This window comes from Echeneis naucrates, chromosome 4, assembly GCF_900963305.1.
Source record: "Echeneis naucrates chromosome 4, fEcheNa1.1, whole genome shotgun sequence".
NCBI classification, from domain to species: domain Eukaryota; kingdom Metazoa; phylum Chordata; class Actinopteri; order Carangiformes; family Echeneidae; genus Echeneis; species Echeneis naucrates.
In genome coordinates this window covers 13,675,858-13,693,024 of record NC_042514.1, presented here as the reverse complement: position 1 = coordinate 13,693,024, position 17,167 = coordinate 13,675,858, and the positions used below count along the sequence as shown (strand labels likewise).

Below are 17,167 nucleotides of genomic sequence, written 5' to 3'. Positions count from 1 at the left end.
ACTTATTGTAAATGTAGTCAGGCTTCGATGAAGACTGTCAGGTTTTACATCAACTAACATTACACGACCGAACATGTAAACATCGCGGATACCGTTCATTTGGGATTATTTCTCACTTTAGATTGAAACCACCAATCCAAATAGCACTGGTTGATTATTGTTATTGTTGTTATTGTTTTTAGAGGTCAAATCTGGACCTTGAGCTCAGGCAGAAACCAACTGAAACTGTCATTGAAAGAAGATGCGTTTGGAGGCAAAGCGATGTGGAGTGCAGTTCTCCCCTCCGTCCATAATTTTAATTTATCAGAACACTGAAACTAAAAAGGTGCGGAAAAGAATAATACCTGTGCGGAATTTCTCTAAGTATTCAGGTAAACAAATATAAGTATTTAGCACATCACACACCACACAATCGAAACCACAGACAATCGTAGTCCCATGCAAAAATACTGTTTTTGTTCCTTGGAAAAACAATACATAGAAATTGTAGAGGGAGCTGTTAGTATGGCATATAATAGTACTGATCACTGAGTTAAAGAAACAGTGAGCAGAGACCCCATTAACAAGCTGCACAGTCCCTTTCTTTCCTATTTATCGTTTTTTTATTTGCCCTCCAGACTGCAGCATGGCAGCAGAAAGGCTGAAGAGCCATTCTCGACACAGGGACTACCTGGAGGGAGTGTCTCAGAGCCAGCTAGAGAAGCTTCTCATCATCCTGCGTGATCACCTGCAGGGCTTCAGCCTGGAGCACAGCCTTGCCTCCTTCCACCTGGACCCTGACGAAGACCTGAATAAACTGGATGATGAAAATCTGGCTCGCAAGAAAGGCCAAATGGATGAACTGTTTGAAAGAAACCGCAGACACAAAGACGATCCCGACTTTGTTTATGACCTTGAGGTGGACTTCAGCAAACACACCCAAGCAAAGTGCAGTTGGGATGAAGAGTCTGATGAGTTTTAAAACTGTTGTCCAATGTATTGTTTATATGTCAGTTCATTCATTTAAAAGAAAATATTTTTTTCTATTTACGGCTTGTGATAGTTTCTTCATTTTTAAAGACCACAACAGTATAATTGAACAGCTGGCACTGAAACCTCATTGTGTTTGAATCAGAATAGTGTCATGTGGCTTAATATTAACTGCATACTTCAGGGTCAATTGCTTTAATTGACAAATATTTTTAGTAACTTTTTTTTAGAAACAAAACTAAGCAAAATCAGCAAGGTCTGATTACTAGGAAAGTATCTAGTTTATCCATTTGTATGTATTGGGTTTTGGAGAAACAAATGTTAAAAATCTTTGACATTTGTTAATGCATTAGGTGACAAATAGTGGCACATGTATCATGCTCCATTTCAAATAGTAATGACAGAAGTAGTGCAATATCGAATGTTTATTTGGTATAAAATACTGAATTTTACAAAATACAAAGACTTTGGCTCTTTTATTTGTGGCTTACATCTAAATGAGTAATATTCACAGTTGAATATGAAAGAAGATGCTATAATCCTATTAAATAAAATTTGAGTCTTCACCAATAAGGAAGCATTACAACAAATATATCTTTGGAGAAAAAGAACTGTCCACAAAATATTATTTCGTATCATACAAAAAAAAAAAAAAAATTATATATATATATATATATATATATATATGGTTTGAAGCAACATACAATGGCCGAGTTTTAAATGAGATAAACTATATTATAAAAACCAAGCCTGCAGTATCAAACCTCTTCAGGGGAAAATTTCATTCAAAGTGCTTAAATACCTCATTCAGTTGATAAGTTGACACTGACTGACTGACCATTAGTACCATAATACATTCAAAGATGTCACTTTTGTTTCCTTTCTGTTTTTAAGTCAGTAAAGAATTCTACATTGCTTTTCTTGTTTGGTTTAAGCTAATCGATATACCATTTGTTACATTGGTATCAATTGCAGTCATTGATGCAGTGCTAATGTATTAAGGAGGTAGTAACTGAAAATCTGACATTATTTCTTTTACCACCATTACTTGGGTGGATTTAGGTGATTAAAACTGTATTCTCAGCAGGCTGTTAAATTTGTTAAAAAATATTTCTTTATAAAATTTATATTTCAAGTATACTGAAGCCACAATCCAGGATGTTAGTTATGACAATATACACAAATGTGAGGAAACAGACTTTCTGATTGGCAATGATTTGTGCAATTCAAACTACACTACCCAGGCTATTTTACCCAGAGTGCACAAATAACAATACAGGTGAAAAAAATTACTTAAAAGCTAACGGAAAAGAGTGATCTTAACATCCAACTGCACAACAAGTAAAGGCAGTAGATTCTGGATAACGTTGCCTAGAGTGTAGTTTTACTCAAATCCAGATCAGGCCGTTGACAAAAAGCTGTATGACCCACCCTTTTTATGGAGAGTGACAGGAACTAAAATACATATATATTAGACAATTAGACTACACCATAAATTCGTACATTATTTCTTCAGCATTTATGTAACTGAAGAGTCTCACTTTTTTTTCCTGTCTTGGGTGCATCTTGGACAAAACCTAATAGATTTCAGAGAGACAGGAGGGAAAGAGGTGAAAACAAAAAGGACAATCGGGTAAAAACACTTCAATTCAACTCCCTATCGTGCATGAAAAACTACCAGTTAAATGTACCACACAAAGTGCTTAAAATGGTTCTCACCATTTTCCTTTGGGTTTTGTGGCAAGATCAACACAAGCAAAGTGAAACCACTCAATGGGACACTAAAAACAAAGATGATAATTTATGTCAGTAAAAATAGGGAATCAAACAGGTTTCATCAGGAAAAAAGGAAGACGTTTCATTTTAAGACTTACATCTGGGTTATCACATCCAATCATCTCCCCATATGAAACCTGATGGCACAGGCAGTACGTAGGCTCATTGGGATCAACTGGCATGTCCAAAACATCTGATGGCTGCATGGGCAGTAGAGCATCACTCAAATCTGGGCTGAAAGACCAGCATAACACACGGATCTTGGTTTAAACCAGCACCAACAAGCTACAGTTGGCAATTGTCAGTAATTTGCACCCTGAATAAACAGAACACTCGGTTTTCATGTTTGGTAAAATGTGAGGTGCAAATACTTTATCAAATACATCCTTGGCCTGACTGAGCCACCAGTGCCATGTTACCTATTTTTCATCTTTTTCTTTCTGGGGGAATCTTCATCAGAGCCTTTTCTTCCTCTTCCTCTGGATCCACGCTTCTCTCTCAGGCCCCGGGAATCACTTTCTATGAGGAATATTTCCATGTGAATATGTGCATACATCCCCTTTGCTTGTGAGGAAAACATTTCTACTTACTTTTCAGCCCTCTTCCGTCTGTACTTTCATAGCCGCTCACTTCTAGTTTCTCCTTTAACTCATTCTCAAATCGTGCCAGATCTGCATCCAGTCTGCGAATGTGTTTGTCAACCTATGGTAAAAGAATTCCATATTGAGTGCAACATCATTGTGTGAATCATTTTATTTATAAAACTGTTACAACACAGTATATCTAACTCGAAAGATTTGTATTTGCCATAGAAAAGATATAAAACACTGTGACAAAATTCCAGTATGAATGTTTCAAACTGACCATTTCATATGTCTGCATTGCAAGTTGGACTTTGTCATCACTGAATTCTTTGCACTTGCTGTAGGCATCTTGGATCTTCTGCAGATGTTCTACCCTCTGTTCTGATGCCAAGCTCTTCACATTTGCTATGTACTCTTCAGCCAGTTTGTCAATTTCTCCTTTCTTTTCTGCACGACAAGAAGGACATTACAGTGTTGAGGAAGACAGTGATGATGGAAAAACACTTGCAAGAGAGGTTATTAAAACTGAAATGTCTAAACTAACTTAACTAAAAAAATATACAACACAAAAATGCTCTACTTAAAAAAAAAACAAACAAAAAAAACAAAACAGCAAGAGCAGCATTTGAACAGATGTTACTTTTCTTACACATCTGCTATGAAATAACCAAACTTGAAAAACAGCAAATTCATAAAGATATCATGATGCCAAACCCAAGTCCCATGCATACCTCTCACTTCTACTCAGGCAAAATAACTTAAAATACCTGTGCAGGTAGAATACCATGCAAATCTTTAAATGCTCCAAACCAATATAGCATTTAAATAAGAATTACACAATGTAATCACCTTCTGTCCTATTGTCGAGATCTCGCATTAAAGTAAAATTCCTCTGTAGCTCACATGGCAGGTTTTCAATACCTAGGGAAGAAATAGAAGTTAGGATGAGGACAAAATAGAAAATCCACACTGCTAATATTTTCAATAGAAGCATATTGTTTTATTTACAATACTATATCTGCTCTGACTGAATAATATAGAAGAGAAAAGAAAATAAGAGCGAGTGAATACCGTGACATGCATTTATTTATTTTATTTTTTTTAAGCTGCACTAGCTGCTGTAATGCCATACCATGTGTCCGCAGAGTAGCTGTCAATATATCGGGTTAGGTTAGGTTAACCCCACGATGTGATGAATTAAATAAGCAACAGACGGCTCTGAGCTCAGACAGAAAACGCGCTCCAGTCCTCAGCTGCCACACATTTCACATGTGACGCACTTCACGCTCCCCGCCCCGGCGCGAATCGCGGTTACCAACCAACAGGTTGCATTTGTGTGATGTCTGCTGTCCAAAGACAAACATAAAAATGGACTAAAACGCCGAGGCAGTTTGTGCAAGTGACCATGACATTAACGTGTTAGCGGGGGAAAAATCGTATAAATCCTCTGCTAGTTGCGTCGCCGCTAGCCATATTAATGTAGCAGAAAGCACGAAAAGGACACAGTCCAGCTAAGTACATATACTTGACTCCGTTAATTCGCCATACTAGTCCGGTTAGTTGTTACACTGTTCTTTGGTTAGATGTAATGCTTTACACGCAGTTTGCCTCACTTCATAAAAACGTATCTATGCATGGCGCTAATTAGTTAGCCAGCAAGCTAACGTTGGTGAACTATTTGCTAACGCACTACACTGCTGTCAATCATCCGCCCAACGAAAAAGTCTTCGATACGGCCAAACTAAAGAAACCCCCAACAGGAATAAAACCTGCGCGGAAACGTGGGGACTACACTATACGTCCGGATACTCACTGTCAAGATAATGCTCCAGGTATATTGCCGTCGCCATTTCAAGTTAGCTATTTTAGCTTCTGCGTTTATCTGGTTAGCTGAAGAGTTGTCGGGCTTGATTTGTTAGCCGGGAGCGCCCGTCGGTCAGTGGCTTTAGGGGTCTTGATTTTTCTAGCAGAGGCAGGCTTCTCCGGGCGGGATTCAAACGTCACCGACTTCTACACAGGGGCAAGATCAGTTTCCCTTCAGCACACACATCCAGTTGGAGTCCGCACAGGATACAACTTCTCTGCTGGTGACTCGCATGCGCAGCGACAGCAGCGTCTCCAACTGTCGCGCGCGAGTGTCATCTCGCATGAATCAACCCAACTTTTCTCAGACGCTTCTCGTCCACAGCACGCCATATGCAGCGCATTCACTTCATTTACTATATACGCAAATCTGGAGAGAAACATCAACGTCACTAGCAATATTTAATCATTTAGTGGCTCGGGATTTTCAATGAACCAAACAGTTCCTTCGTCTGTCGGTATGAATCCCGGTGATCGAGATGACACTGGGTGCATCCACCACGTGAGGGCAAATAATTCAAATAAACTTCCACGCTGCTTTTGCAATCACTTTCCGATGCAGGCAGCTGATGACTCACGTCACTCGAAACAAACGCCCCCTTTGTACAGAGACCGAGCAGTGACAAAGGGAATCGGCGATGCTATTAAACCGATTATTTACTCTGATTACAGAAGAGCTGTGGTCAAAAGTCAAAACTTGCCAACCCTTACTGTTTTAAAAATGTATTTTTTGACTTTTTTTCTCCAACACTGAGACAAATTTCACTTTAAAAATTATTGCTATTAACCTTTTTTTAAATGCCCTCTAGCTTGTTTCAGCAATGTTCGTTGTGTTTTGGTACAGTTGGTTATAACTACAGACCGGTAAATTTGCTCCTCTGTGAGATTGTGTATTTTGTTATTTCAATAAAGTTTATCTGAAAAGAAAAAAAAGTGCTCGGTGGGCGGAGCTACGGCCGCATCAGGCTCCAGTCCAACGGTTCATCGTCCAGGCTCAGCGCTCAAAGGACGACATCGGCTTTTGTTTACATTTAACTTCCGTGGTTTTGCTATCCTCACAGGACATTTCGGCGTTTTTCGAAGCCTCATATTATTGCGTAAGTAGAGCAAGCATCGGAAAAGTGTTTATCGAAGCCAGTGGGCCAGTTTCGGTGTTTTAGGAAACACTGAAGCAGCTGCTCGGCTCACTGCTGCTACTCTCTTATAAATAACGCAACTCCGTGTTTTAAGCTACCAGCAAAGAAAGAAGAGACAAACCAAGCATTTCTTCAAGCTCTTGATCAATCTTCTTATATTATCGGTTATTCAACGTTGTTACTCTTTGTTCACTTTGTCTTGATAAGAAAGGAGTTACCCGGCCTAGCATTACTACTGACATATATCCGTTACGATCAGGAGAGCAAGCGGTCATGAGACCCAAAGTAACAGTTCCACTGACCGATCAGTGTAAATCAAATGTGAAGCAAAGTGAGTCTGCCACTGATTATTTCCCCTTTTCGAGGATAGCTTGAACAGATGTTGTGATTAACCATATTGCGTTAACGTTTCTGTACATTAGCCGACATTAAGTGTCAAAACAAACCTCTCACACACTTACACTGATAAGTGTATTTTATCCGGAAATGCACGTGTTTCCCAATTGGGCTAGCAGTCACGAGGTTGTGACTCAGCCACGCCCAGTCATCGGCTTTATTATCAGTTTTATTATTAAACAGAAATGTTTTTCTCATAGGTGTCTTTGCCGAGATGGCCATGGTGAAGAGTGGTTGGCTCCATAGACAAAGTGAGTAGTCACACATAGTAAGCTGCAACAATTTTAACATTTAACGAATAGTGGTTGAGCCAGATGGTAAAGATGCTGTGACATTTGGTTAGAAATGCAGCATAAATATATGAAGTGAACTTGACTCCAACGTTTTTACTTTGAAGGCACCATACTGCGTCGGTGGAAAAGAAACTGGTTCGACTTGTGGGCTGATGGACGGCTTGTTTTTTACAATGATCAACAACGCTGCGACATGGAGGATGACATTCACATGAGGGTTGACTGCATTAACATCCGCAGCTCTTCTGCATGTCAAGGTACTTATCATCAGTTGCATGCTCTGATGCTGACACTTGCACTATAGACCAATTTTTGGTCGTGTTTCAAAACCTGCACCCCTTCTGTTCCTCCTGCACTTCTTAGAGCTCAACCCACCAGACGGGAAGAAGCGTGATGCCCTGCTCCAGATAGTGTGCAGAGATGGACGGGTCATCAGCCTGTGTGCAGACAGTGCCGATGATGCGCTGTAAGACATTACATGTAGTACATGTTGACTCCGTATATTCATAGTACACAATATTATATTATATGTGATATATTTTGCTTTAGCACAGACTGAATAAATTTAATGCCAATATGACATTGTTTATCACTTTTATGGCAGGGCATGGACCATGGCACTTCAGGATGCGAGAGTCAATGCAGTGAGTTTATCCTTAATTTTAAATTACTTGTTGGTGTTTAGATTATTTCCAAAAAGAAATATAGGGCTTTGCCTTCAATTATCCATACTTAAAATCGTCTTTGACCTGAATATTATTTCTGTGATCAAAGAGACACTGATGGAAATCAGGACTTAAGAGACCTTTTTTTTCCACTTGTTTCTAGCTGTATAATATAACCCTCAACCCTTCTTTTTACTTTTGTACATATACCTGCTATGGTAACTTTAATGCACTAGTAACCTGTTTCCACAAGGTTTTTTCATAATTATCTATGGTTTCCTTTTACCTTCATACCTTGTTGCGGTCTTCTTGGTGTTCATACATAACAAACAGGGGAGGTGGCCTTATTTGTGTATTTATATTTTTAGGTGGTTGCTGCTCCTCAGATCAGCTTTGCACAGGAAGTGACAGCATCTGCTCCACCACCCTACTCAGAATATGCTCCCCCACCTCAGGTAAAAAAAACATAACCTGCTGGTAGAATGGAGGGGTCCATGCATCCCAATCAGTTAGTCCAGCTCCTCTATGATGGTTCACCCATACACGTGTTTGCAAGCACATTTGCTGTGTTTCCCTGCATATTTATCATTTATGCCATTGACTTGCCCTCACGTACTGCTGACCTATATCCAAATTGAGCACCTACAGAATGTTATGTATCAGTGCATCTGATGCTGCCAAGTACAGCCACAGACTGTTGAGACGATTATTTATACTCTGATCTACCTCTGGTGGGAGATCCCCCAGGACACTGTCCACTGATACATCAGGTGCATGTCCCAATGTTGATGGGAGTGCATACAGGGACACTGGGGTCGTACACACTAGTGTTTTGCCTTGATGAAATTCATGCAAATTAGTCCAGTCTGCAATTGCACCGATTCTTGGATTTTTAACATCACAGTGAATCCTGCTCAAAGTGGGTTGATAAGTTTGTTTGCCATTAATGTCATTCATACCATTTTATTCATTAAAAAAATATATACAATGCGAATTAGAAGAGATTTTCAACTTGAATAATATTTTCATCATGGCCTAATGTGTTTTAATGGTTCCCTTAATTTTTATGAGCAGTATATTTCACAGGAAAATTTTGTTTTTAAATTTCAGACAATATTTACATATTTAATAAGAGAATTAATGGCTTAACATATTCTACCTCATACCTTTGCTAAGTTAGACATGATGCTTCTTAAGGGAAAATCAAACTGGAAGGTGGTAAAATCTGAAAGTTAAGGACAAACACTACTTAACAGCAAACACTGTTGTAACTTACTGCCATCTACTGATAATGAAATGGAAGTGCTTCAAAATATCACTGAGACGATCATCAGGAATTTTCTTTCCTGTCACTTCTCATCAGGCTTACGCCCCAGGCCCATATGGAGACTATGCTTACCCTCCCCCACATGCTACCCAGACTGTATACGCTGCTAATGGTCAGCCTTACACGGTTGCCTATCCCTATCAGTACCAAGGTAAGTATTTTTCAGTATACGTGCAGAAGAAAGCAATTACACTGAACATAGAGTGGAGCTTGTAATAGGCAAAAAAAAATTCTTTTTATACGTTTTGTTGCCTGTACTAAACATTATAGTTTTTCTTCAGAATGTTGCAGTTCCGTGTGAGCATTTATTTATCTAATTTATAACTGTTAAAAGTTGTACAGAAAATCTTTGGAGAATAATTATGATTATCGTCTCCCAGGTGGGTACCCCGCTCATGGAGTGAACCATGTCATTATTCAGGAGCGCCGGCGAGATGATGGAGGAGATGTAGCTATGGGCATGCTCGCTGGAGCGGCCACTGGTTTGGCACTCGGCTCCCTCTTCTCAGTCTTTTAGCTTCAAGATTAATGTACAAGCAGTAGCACACTCCCCACAGCTTCTTCTTTGCCCCATTACATGAGATGGAATGAAATTTGTTTTTTGGGCTACTTCCATTAATGAAGCATGATTGTGATGGGCAAGCAAACTACTCCCTTTGTGTCTTAAAATGAAGTAAATACTGTTAGCACTTTCTCATATGCCTTGTGTGGCGATTTCTCACCCCTTTTGTGTTGTCTAAATATGAATTTTCATAACCAAAAAATTGAAGTTATTCACTTTTAAGAGTTATTTAAATGACAGGAAAGTTAGTACTCCTCTTCAGGTCCTCTCATTTATTGCTTCAGTCTGTTTTGTTTGTGTCATTGACCACATTTGTCATTTATATTTGCAGAGGTAGCATACTGTCATGTTTTCATTTGTTTACTCTACATCATTTGATTTTGTTTTACTTAGTTGTTTTTGTTGTGTACATGGAGGTTATTTTTGTTGGTACAGACTCAAAATAGAGTTGCATAAATGCTAATTTGTGCAGCAGAGGAATCATCATCTCCGTTGTAGCATTTGAGGGTACCCATTTGGTGAAATTTAATTATGATGGATATCTAATGTCGTCCTCACAGAAATTAGCCATTTATGTATGATGAAATGGCAGCATTGCCATAATTTGCTCTGATCTGAAAAGGGACATCAATCCTGTTGACTGACGCATATTTACCTTTATATTTGCATGCATAATGTATGGTCATTTTTCCACTGGCAGCTGTTCAATCATACTTTTCAGTGCATTTGAATTGCGTTTCACTTGTGTGAAACACAACATTGTCATTTTCATTTTAGGATGCACAAGAGAGATTTAGCTACATTTCAATTAGCCATGACTGAGTTTTCATTCCAAACAATCTGAATGTTTTCATTATTGTCATTCATCTAAATTATTATTGCATTGGTTCACTTTAAAGTACCAACCTCTAATAAATGGGGAAAAACAACCCTCTCAAACATAGATATTACTGACACTGTAATGGATGAATCGATAATGACATAATTTGACATATATCTCAGATTTGAAAATTATCTGATTGTCTTAGCAGTTAAACACTGATGTTATTTTTCTCCAGTTCTTGAAGTTTCACTCATATTGTACTCATTAAACTTTAACCATCTTAAAATGAGATCACATCAGCCACAACAGCTGGCAACATGAGTGTTTTGTAATTCTTGCTACAATAATAGTTCCCTGTAGTCAGTGGTCAGACCACACCCTTCTTTTACCTCTGCCTTCACCTGTGAGGCTTTGTAAGTGCATCATGCCATTTGTGATGCTGGCAAGGTGATGAAATCAGTCTACACACAGACAAGATATTCAAACACCTGCAGTGGTTGGTACTGCTACAGTGGATGGTACTTACTCATATACGTACTGTTGCAGCAGGTAATTATGATTTACCCTCCATTTACCTTCCAAAATTACACGTAACTAAGAAATGTATTTTAACAATTAAATGTTGTATATTCACAAAGATAATAACGACTTGGGTTTTTTGTTTTTTTTATTTTACCCTGAGCCCTTAGTGCACAGATCATGCCATAGGATACAATAAAAGTGCAAAAGTCTCCCTTATGTTTTACTCTTCTAAATTCAGCAAATACCAGAAGCCACTCTTCAACAAAGGCAACACAGTTTTAGTTCACTGACAGGATCTATATATAAATCATAACACATCTGATTGTCTAAATCTGAAAGTTAAAAGTAGACGAGTAGAAAATATGTTGCTGGTAATGATAACTTTGTGTGGAATACACTTTCTTCTTCATTTACGCTGCTTTTTAAATATTCTTGTACATAAACAGTGATTCTGCCTACAATTGCAACTGCAACTTCAAAATAACCAGTTAAAGTGAACTTACATTCGTTTAAGACCGATAGCGTTCAAACTATAATGGTACAACTTCCCATTTACTTAAATCCAACCCTAAAGCATTCTGTCAAGTGCAAAAATATCTCCCTCACACAATAAGAAGAGGTATGTAGTGTTGGAGACTTGCAATTACCCATTGACTGTAGCAAAGTACATTTAGAGACTGAAATAAAAATAAAGACCATTGTAACTTTGGTTTTAAATATGCTAAATAAAAACAAGTGAATAAAAGAAATATGAAACCTCAAAATGTGTAGATGTATGTCATACGAACCTAAGCAATTTTAGAGATACATAGATCTTAAAACTGTCTATTAATTGATTAGTAGTTTAAAAAAAAGTCACTGATTAATCATATTGAAAACTAACTCAGAAACTCCGAAACCCATTGACATTTTCTTGGCTTTCTGTTTTCTACTTTTGGTATTTTTGATGACCATATTAAAAAACAGTCAGCTCCTGTTATAGATCAAAAGAATAATCGATCAATCAAAATCATAACTGACAGTTGCAGTCGTACTCATGAGTGTGAACATTGTTACCCTTCTTGACCAAAATCTTCAGTAAACTTATTCAAATTGTCCAGGTCCTGCTCGTTCACTGTGGGCTTGGTTTTTGACAGTGACATCAGCATGTCAGCCTGTATGGAGGAAGACATCACTGGTTATCTGTCTATTAATAACAAAACACTAAATTTGAAAAAAGATTAGCATATTTTCCTTCCCGATTTTCTTATTACCATGGACACAACTGGCTCCAGAAGTTTGTCTCCTGGAACATCCATCCACGTCATCTCCACGGCATTGGGATCTCCTGGTGAGCATGGCGTCAACAGGTCTTCCACCACGACGCCTGGATTGTTCCATGTTGAACCTCGAACCTAAATTATTGTGTATCCACAGTAAAAAAAGAAAGCGTATTGTTACTAGATAGTTTGTGTTGGCCCTGTGATGGACTGGTGACCTGTCCAGGGTGTACCCTGTTCTCGGCCAGGGTGAGCTGGGATTGGCTCCAGCACCCGTGACCCGGAAAAGGATAAACGGATAAGGATAAGATGTATGAATGAAAAACAACAATGAACCTGTTACTAAATAGTTGTTTGATTACAATGTGCTGAGATTGTACCAAAACAGTAAAGATGTAGGATCATAAAGTAAACTACTGTATATAATTGCAGATTAACTAGTCTGAGGAGAGTGGGACATCAGAATGAGAGTGGCAACCTCAACACGTAAGGAGGACTCTTTTTTTGGAATTAGTTATTCAGCTGGATATTCCCTAGAGTTTATGAAATTGGAAAAGGATAACAAGTCCAGGTGAACTGTCAGAATCTGAACAGGGACTATCAAACCCCACAGGAAATTTTGTAAAAATAATGAGGGGGGGAAAAAAAAAAAAAAACTCCTCCACACCATCTTAAGAGAGGGCACAACTTACAAAAGTTATTTAAAAAGTATACATAGAAAGAAAGAAAGAAAGAGAAAGAAAGAGCAGACAGGAAGAGCTGCCACAGGCTGCATGGACAGCCACACATGCATACCTTTAACTTTAACTGTCCTTGATGGTTCTCACCTTCTTGAAGTGAGTTGCTGACTGAACCCTTCTGACGGGCTGCATGAGGGCGTCCCTGACAACAATACTGATATCAGCCCCGGAGTAGCCCTCTGTCTTTGTACCCAAAGTCACAAAGTCTGCCTCTGTCAGGTTGTTAGGGGTTGATCCTAGGTGCAATTTGAACATGAAGGAGCGGGCGTGCTCCTCAGGCAGAGGGATGTAGATTCTCTTTTCAAATCTAAGGCACAAACAAAGACTTCAATTTCTTTCTTCACTTTTGATTGTTTTGGGGGTGTTACTTGCCTGCAGTACAGAGGCATACATCCAGTTTGCAGATCTTATCTGGATGTCTGGTCTTGGCAGAGGCCTTGAATCACAACTATTATAATTTGTTACTATTGTACTAACCTTCTCCTAATAGCGGAGTCCAGTGTCCATGGTATATTTGTGGCTCCCAGGACCAGGATTCCTTCATTGTCATTACCAACACCTGAGAAAAAAAATACTACATTTACAAAGCACTGCTTTTCAAACCTTTGTTCAGATTGTCAGATATTTTTTGGTTCTCACCTTGCATCTGAACAAGGAACTCTGTTTTGATCCTGCGTGCTGCCTCGCTCTCATTCTCGCTCCTGGAGCCACAGAGGGAGTCAATCTCATCGATGAAAATGATGGATGGCTTGTGTTCTCGAGCTAAACTGAACAGGTTCTTCACCAACCTTGAGAAAGACAGAGATACTTGAGCAATAAATGTTTGGTGCGTTACATATTTCTATCATGGTATCATCAGGTAAGGGCCCAGCCTTTACTTTTCACTTTCCCCCAACCACTTGGACACAAGGTCAGAAGAGGAAATGGAGAAGAAGGTGGAGTTGTTGGCTTCTGTTGCCACAGCTTTGGCCAGGTAGGACTTCCCTGTTCCTGGAGGGCCAAACAGGAGGATCCCCCGCCAAGGAGTTCGCTTTCCTACACAAATCGTTCAATTAAGAATAATTAGTACAATGAAACAAGCTCACAAATCACCGTAGTCATATGGTTTAAAATTGTAGGTATACAGACCTGTGAACAGATGAGGGAATTTGATTGGCAGGATGACAGCTTCCTTTAAGGCTTCTTTGGCCCCTTCGAGCCCAGCGACATCATCCCATTTAATGTTTGGCTTCTCCATGACAATGGCACCTATAAGGGATGAATGAGGAATCATTTACAGATATGGAATTTGGTCCAACCGAACTGTGAAACCATGTTTAAAGCTCTGTCATTCACCAGAGAGCTGGTTTTGAAACTTCTTCTTCTCCTTGTCTTCCTCTTCATCACTCTCACTCCTGAAATTAAATCAAATTAGACTACATCACGATTCACTACCACCTTATCAATGATTCACATTTATACCTTATTAGACATTCTGTACTTTCTTAAACATTTCCTAAAAAAGAACTGTGCAGTGTAAATTTTAAAGATGGCTCTCAGAAATGACATTAGTTATAAGGAAAACGAAGGCAGTATTCCACATTCACTGAAATAATTCCTACTTACTAGAACATCAACAAATGTGTATAATATCAAATGTTTCATATTAAGTGACTACTGGTGATGTTTTTAAATGCACCTCAGTAAATTATACCAAACACTGAATATAAATATGTTCTCCTGATAAAGAAAGTTCAAGTTCCAACTCAAGCAAACATCAGAGATCCTGGCTCATCGTCTTGGATCTTACTGATCAGTCTCACCCTTTGTCATCAGACTGGGACTCTTTGACAGGTTTGGCTGGAGGACTCTTCTCCTTCTTCTTCAGATATTCCTTCAGCTGCTCGGCTCGGTCCAGGTAGTCATTACACTTATCTCTGATGCTCTTTTTGGATCTTTCACCCTGGGCCTCATCTGCATCAACAACATCACACCAGAAACCCTACATTAGATTTAATGTGTGACTGTATGGGCATCTGGTTGCATTCCTGCCACAGTGGCCCATAAGGGTGTAGCAACACATCTCTGGATCGATTTGAACATATGAAAGAGCGTGGTGATTAATAAATTCACTCTTAGTCCATCACATCACTGGCTTTGTCACTCTGAGACAACATCAGCACAACCAAGACAAAGAAACTCCCCCGGGAGCTCATGCTGTTGTGTGTGGATGGTAGAGCAGTATGACAACACATTGCACTTAGTTCATAAGGCCAAATAGATCTGATGATATTTTGGTTTTCTTTCTTTCTTTTTTTTTCATATTATAAATGGTCATAAAAACGTGACAGTATCTGCACTTCAAGAATAAAACATGAATTCATACTTTAATGTTTTATGTATACTGTTGTTTCTGAAGGCAAGAAAGAGCAGGCATCGTGAGCCACTGTAACTTAACATCATCTTACTCAGTTACAGGAAACAGTCTGATGTCTGTTGTATTGAATGGGGTTACACTGCAACAGCCTGCATATTGATTGGTATACAAGGTGGACTCTGATGCTTTCAGATTCTTTGGATTTACTGAGGATCTTGTCACACAGTATAAAGTAGCTGTGGACAACAGAGGCTGCAGTAAATAGATAGATAAATGTGGACTGACTTACTATCGCTTCTGCTTTAAACATTATTTGTTAGAAATGTTTTGTTCAAATTACTCTTAAGCCAGTATTTATTTACATTTTAAACATAAATGTTATATTACTGCTGTACTTTGCTGCCACTATAGTTAACATACTTTGCCTTTGGAGATGTGATTCTGGGACATTTATTCTCAGTGCAAATTATAAAACACTTTTCCATCAAAGTACCAACAACTTGCTTTTCCCCCTGCTCTGAGCATAAAGCAAAAATAAAGTCAACTGTTTTTTGTGTCATCATGACATGAGAGCTTTAATATGCTTAGATCATAGAGTCTTGAGAAAAAGCAATTAAGATTAAAAATGTAAAATCAAACAAATGCTGTTGAAACCAAACACTGATAGAAGTCAAAAGTCAGATTCCTCACACTTGACAACGTGAAGAAAGTACTGCACCGCATGCTGATAACATCTGAGGGCCTCCTCGTAGTTTTTAGCTTTGTCCTCTTCTGCAGCTTTGTTGGCCAGATCAATAGCTTTCTGTGAACACCAGACAACAAGGCAGAAAAGAATTTTTCCTGATAAATGGAACTCAATGGTGTTAATATATATACACGCATTATTGTTAAACGCTTACAATTCAAACAATGTTTAGGCTTGTCATGGCATGAAAACTTTTTCTAGTATAGTAAATTTTTATCATTGAGGAAGTGTTCCTATCATATACTGAACTAAAACATGTACAACACAGTAAAAATATCACAAGTAAAAGTTGGAACAATCAGCAGACGATGGCTCTAGATTACTAATGATAATATAATTGTGGTATGTATCAGTAGCATATTACCAATCCTGATAATCTTATGTACAGTTCAATTAGTCGGATGACTTCCCTCCAAGAAGCATTGAGCCTCATCCAAAAGGTCAGAAGATACATCTGAGGGGTCAAGAGATTAACGAATGGCACTGGGACAAGATACAAACTTCAGACTTCTCTCCAATCAAACTATTGACCGCTTTGGGGGATTTGAGGAGTTAATTCCTATCTAACCAATCTGAGTAGCTTGGTGGTGTAAAACTCTCCCTGATGGAAAAGCGTATTATAATAGTAAAATACAACTCTAACTCTAAAATACAACGCCGCGGTGTGACCATTTAAAGAGAGGGAAATGTGCAGTCTGATTAACAGCACTCACCTGTAGGTTACCTCCAGCCATTAGTCCTTTTAATGCCGGCCCGACTTCTGTCTCCCGCACAAAATCAACCTATGAAAACCAGCCTGTCGTCTTTTCCTGTCTTCTGTTACTTAAACTTCATTTTTAACAACTCCGACCATAAACATCGAGGTTTGTTTCTCTTCCGCTTCGGCCAAAACTTTATCACTTCCGCAATAGTCACGTGACAATGTTATTGTCTTCTTGGACGCGTCCAAGGTTTTTTTTTTTTATATATTTTTTTATGGTTTTCACTGGTAGTTATGTCGTGCTTTTGCAGACAGTTATTTATGAGCAGTACACGTAAAAAGGTTTAATAATTAATTTTACTTTGAAGAGAGAAATTGAAATGGATTGAAAAATAGTGAGCACAAGTGAGTATCAGTGTGTCTGTCACGTCTGTTTTGCTGTTGCGTCTGC

At 38.7% G+C, this 17,167-nt stretch overlaps 4 protein-coding genes across 8 annotated transcripts; 2 read left to right on the top strand and 2 right to left on the bottom strand.

Annotated features, from left to right (window-relative positions):
- Nucleotides 1-69: 69 nt before the first annotated feature.
- cep19 (centrosomal protein 19) lies at nt 70-1,422 on the top strand. Its single transcript, XM_029499780.1, has 2 exons — nt 70-371; nt 618-1,422. Exons 1-2 carry the CDS (start codon nt 242-244, stop codon nt 959-961), a joined length of 474 nt encoding a protein of 157 aa, XP_029355640.1. The 5' UTR covers nt 70-241; the 3' UTR covers nt 962-1,422.
- ing5a (inhibitor of growth family, member 5a) lies at nt 1,380-5,690 on the bottom strand. Of its 5 annotated transcripts, XM_029499775.1 has the most exons (9): nt 5,143-5,682; nt 4,179-4,250; nt 3,610-3,776; nt 3,336-3,447; nt 3,165-3,264; nt 2,844-2,979; nt 2,689-2,750; nt 2,511-2,546; nt 1,380-2,424 (listed from the first exon to the last, which is right to left on the bottom strand). In XM_029499775.1, exons 1-9 carry the CDS (start codon nt 5,177-5,179, stop codon nt 2,406-2,408), a joined length of 741 nt encoding a protein of 246 aa, XP_029355635.1. In that variant the 5' UTR covers nt 5,180-5,682; the 3' UTR covers nt 1,380-2,405. The 5 variants fall into 5 exon arrangements, with proteins under 5 accessions (XP_029355635.1, XP_029355638.1, XP_029355637.1 ...); XM_029499778.1 differs by having other exon boundaries at nt 1,380-2,546; nt 3,165-3,242; nt 3,332-3,447; nt 5,143-5,690; XM_029499777.1 differs by having other exon boundaries at nt 1,380-2,546; nt 2,844-2,967; nt 5,143-5,689.
- A 469-nt stretch (nt 5,691-6,159) lies between these two features.
- Nucleotides 6,160-11,088, top strand: plekhb2 (pleckstrin homology domain containing, family B (evectins) member 2). The gene is made up of 8 exons (XM_029500381.1): nt 6,160-6,289; nt 6,925-6,975; nt 7,122-7,274; nt 7,381-7,483; nt 7,622-7,661; nt 8,051-8,137; nt 9,046-9,160; nt 9,390-11,088. Exons 2-8 carry the CDS (start codon nt 6,939-6,941, stop codon nt 9,524-9,526), a joined length of 672 nt encoding a protein of 223 aa, XP_029356241.1. The 5' UTR covers nt 6,160-6,289; nt 6,925-6,938; the 3' UTR covers nt 9,527-11,088.
- On the bottom strand, nt 11,035-16,908 carry LOC115042271 (vacuolar protein sorting-associated protein 4B-like). Its single transcript, XM_029500380.1, has 11 exons — nt 16,730-16,908; nt 15,962-16,073; nt 14,718-14,868; nt 14,251-14,309; nt 14,044-14,163; nt 13,794-13,950; nt 13,555-13,703; nt 13,393-13,474; nt 13,003-13,222; nt 12,170-12,310; nt 11,035-12,070 (listed from the first exon to the last, which is right to left on the bottom strand). Exons 1-11 carry the CDS (start codon nt 16,748-16,750, stop codon nt 11,969-11,971), a joined length of 1,314 nt encoding a protein of 437 aa, XP_029356240.1. The 5' UTR covers nt 16,751-16,908; the 3' UTR covers nt 11,035-11,968.
- Nucleotides 16,909-17,167: the final 259 nt, after the last annotated feature.

Bases quoted from the DNA above. Each gene is read 5' to 3' on its own strand.
- LOC115042271 (XM_029500380.1), bottom strand. From the start codon at position 16,750: ATGGCTGGAGGTAACCTACAG. The intron at 14,164-14,250 runs GTGAATGACAGA...CATCCCTTATAG, and splicing joins GTTTCAAAACCAGCTCTCTG to GTGCCATTGTCATGGAGAAG. The intron at 12,071-12,169 runs GTAATAAGAAAA...TCCTCCATACAG, and splicing joins TGGAGCCAGTTGTGTCCATG to GCTGACATGCTGATGTCACT.
- plekhb2 (XM_029500381.1), top strand. From the start codon at position 6,939: ATGGCCATGGTGAAGAGTGGTTGGCTCCATAGACAAA. The intron at 8,138-9,045 runs GTAAAAAAAACA...ACTTCTCATCAG, and splicing joins AATATGCTCCCCCACCTCAG to GCTTACGCCCCAGGCCCATA. The intron at 9,161-9,389 runs GTAAGTATTTTT...ATCGTCTCCCAG, and splicing joins CTATCCCTATCAGTACCAAG to GTGGGTACCCCGCTCATGGA.
- cep19 (XM_029499780.1), top strand. From the start codon at position 242: ATGCGTTTGGAGGCAAAGCGATGTGGAGTGCAGTTCTCCCCTCCGTCC. The intron at 372-617 runs GTAAACAAATAT...TTTGCCCTCCAG, and splicing joins GAATTTCTCTAAGTATTCAG to ACTGCAGCATGGCAGCAGAA.
- ing5a (XM_029499775.1), bottom strand. From the start codon at position 5,179: ATGGCGACGGCAATATACCTGGAGCATTATCTTGACA. The intron at 3,265-3,335 runs GTAAGTAGAAAT...TATTCCTCATAG, and splicing joins AGACGGAAGAGGGCTGAAAA to AAAGTGATTCCCGGGGCCTG. The intron at 2,980-3,164 runs GTAACATGGCAC...CTGGTCTTTCAG, and splicing joins AAGAAAAAGATGAAAAATAG to CCCAGATTTGAGTGATGCTC.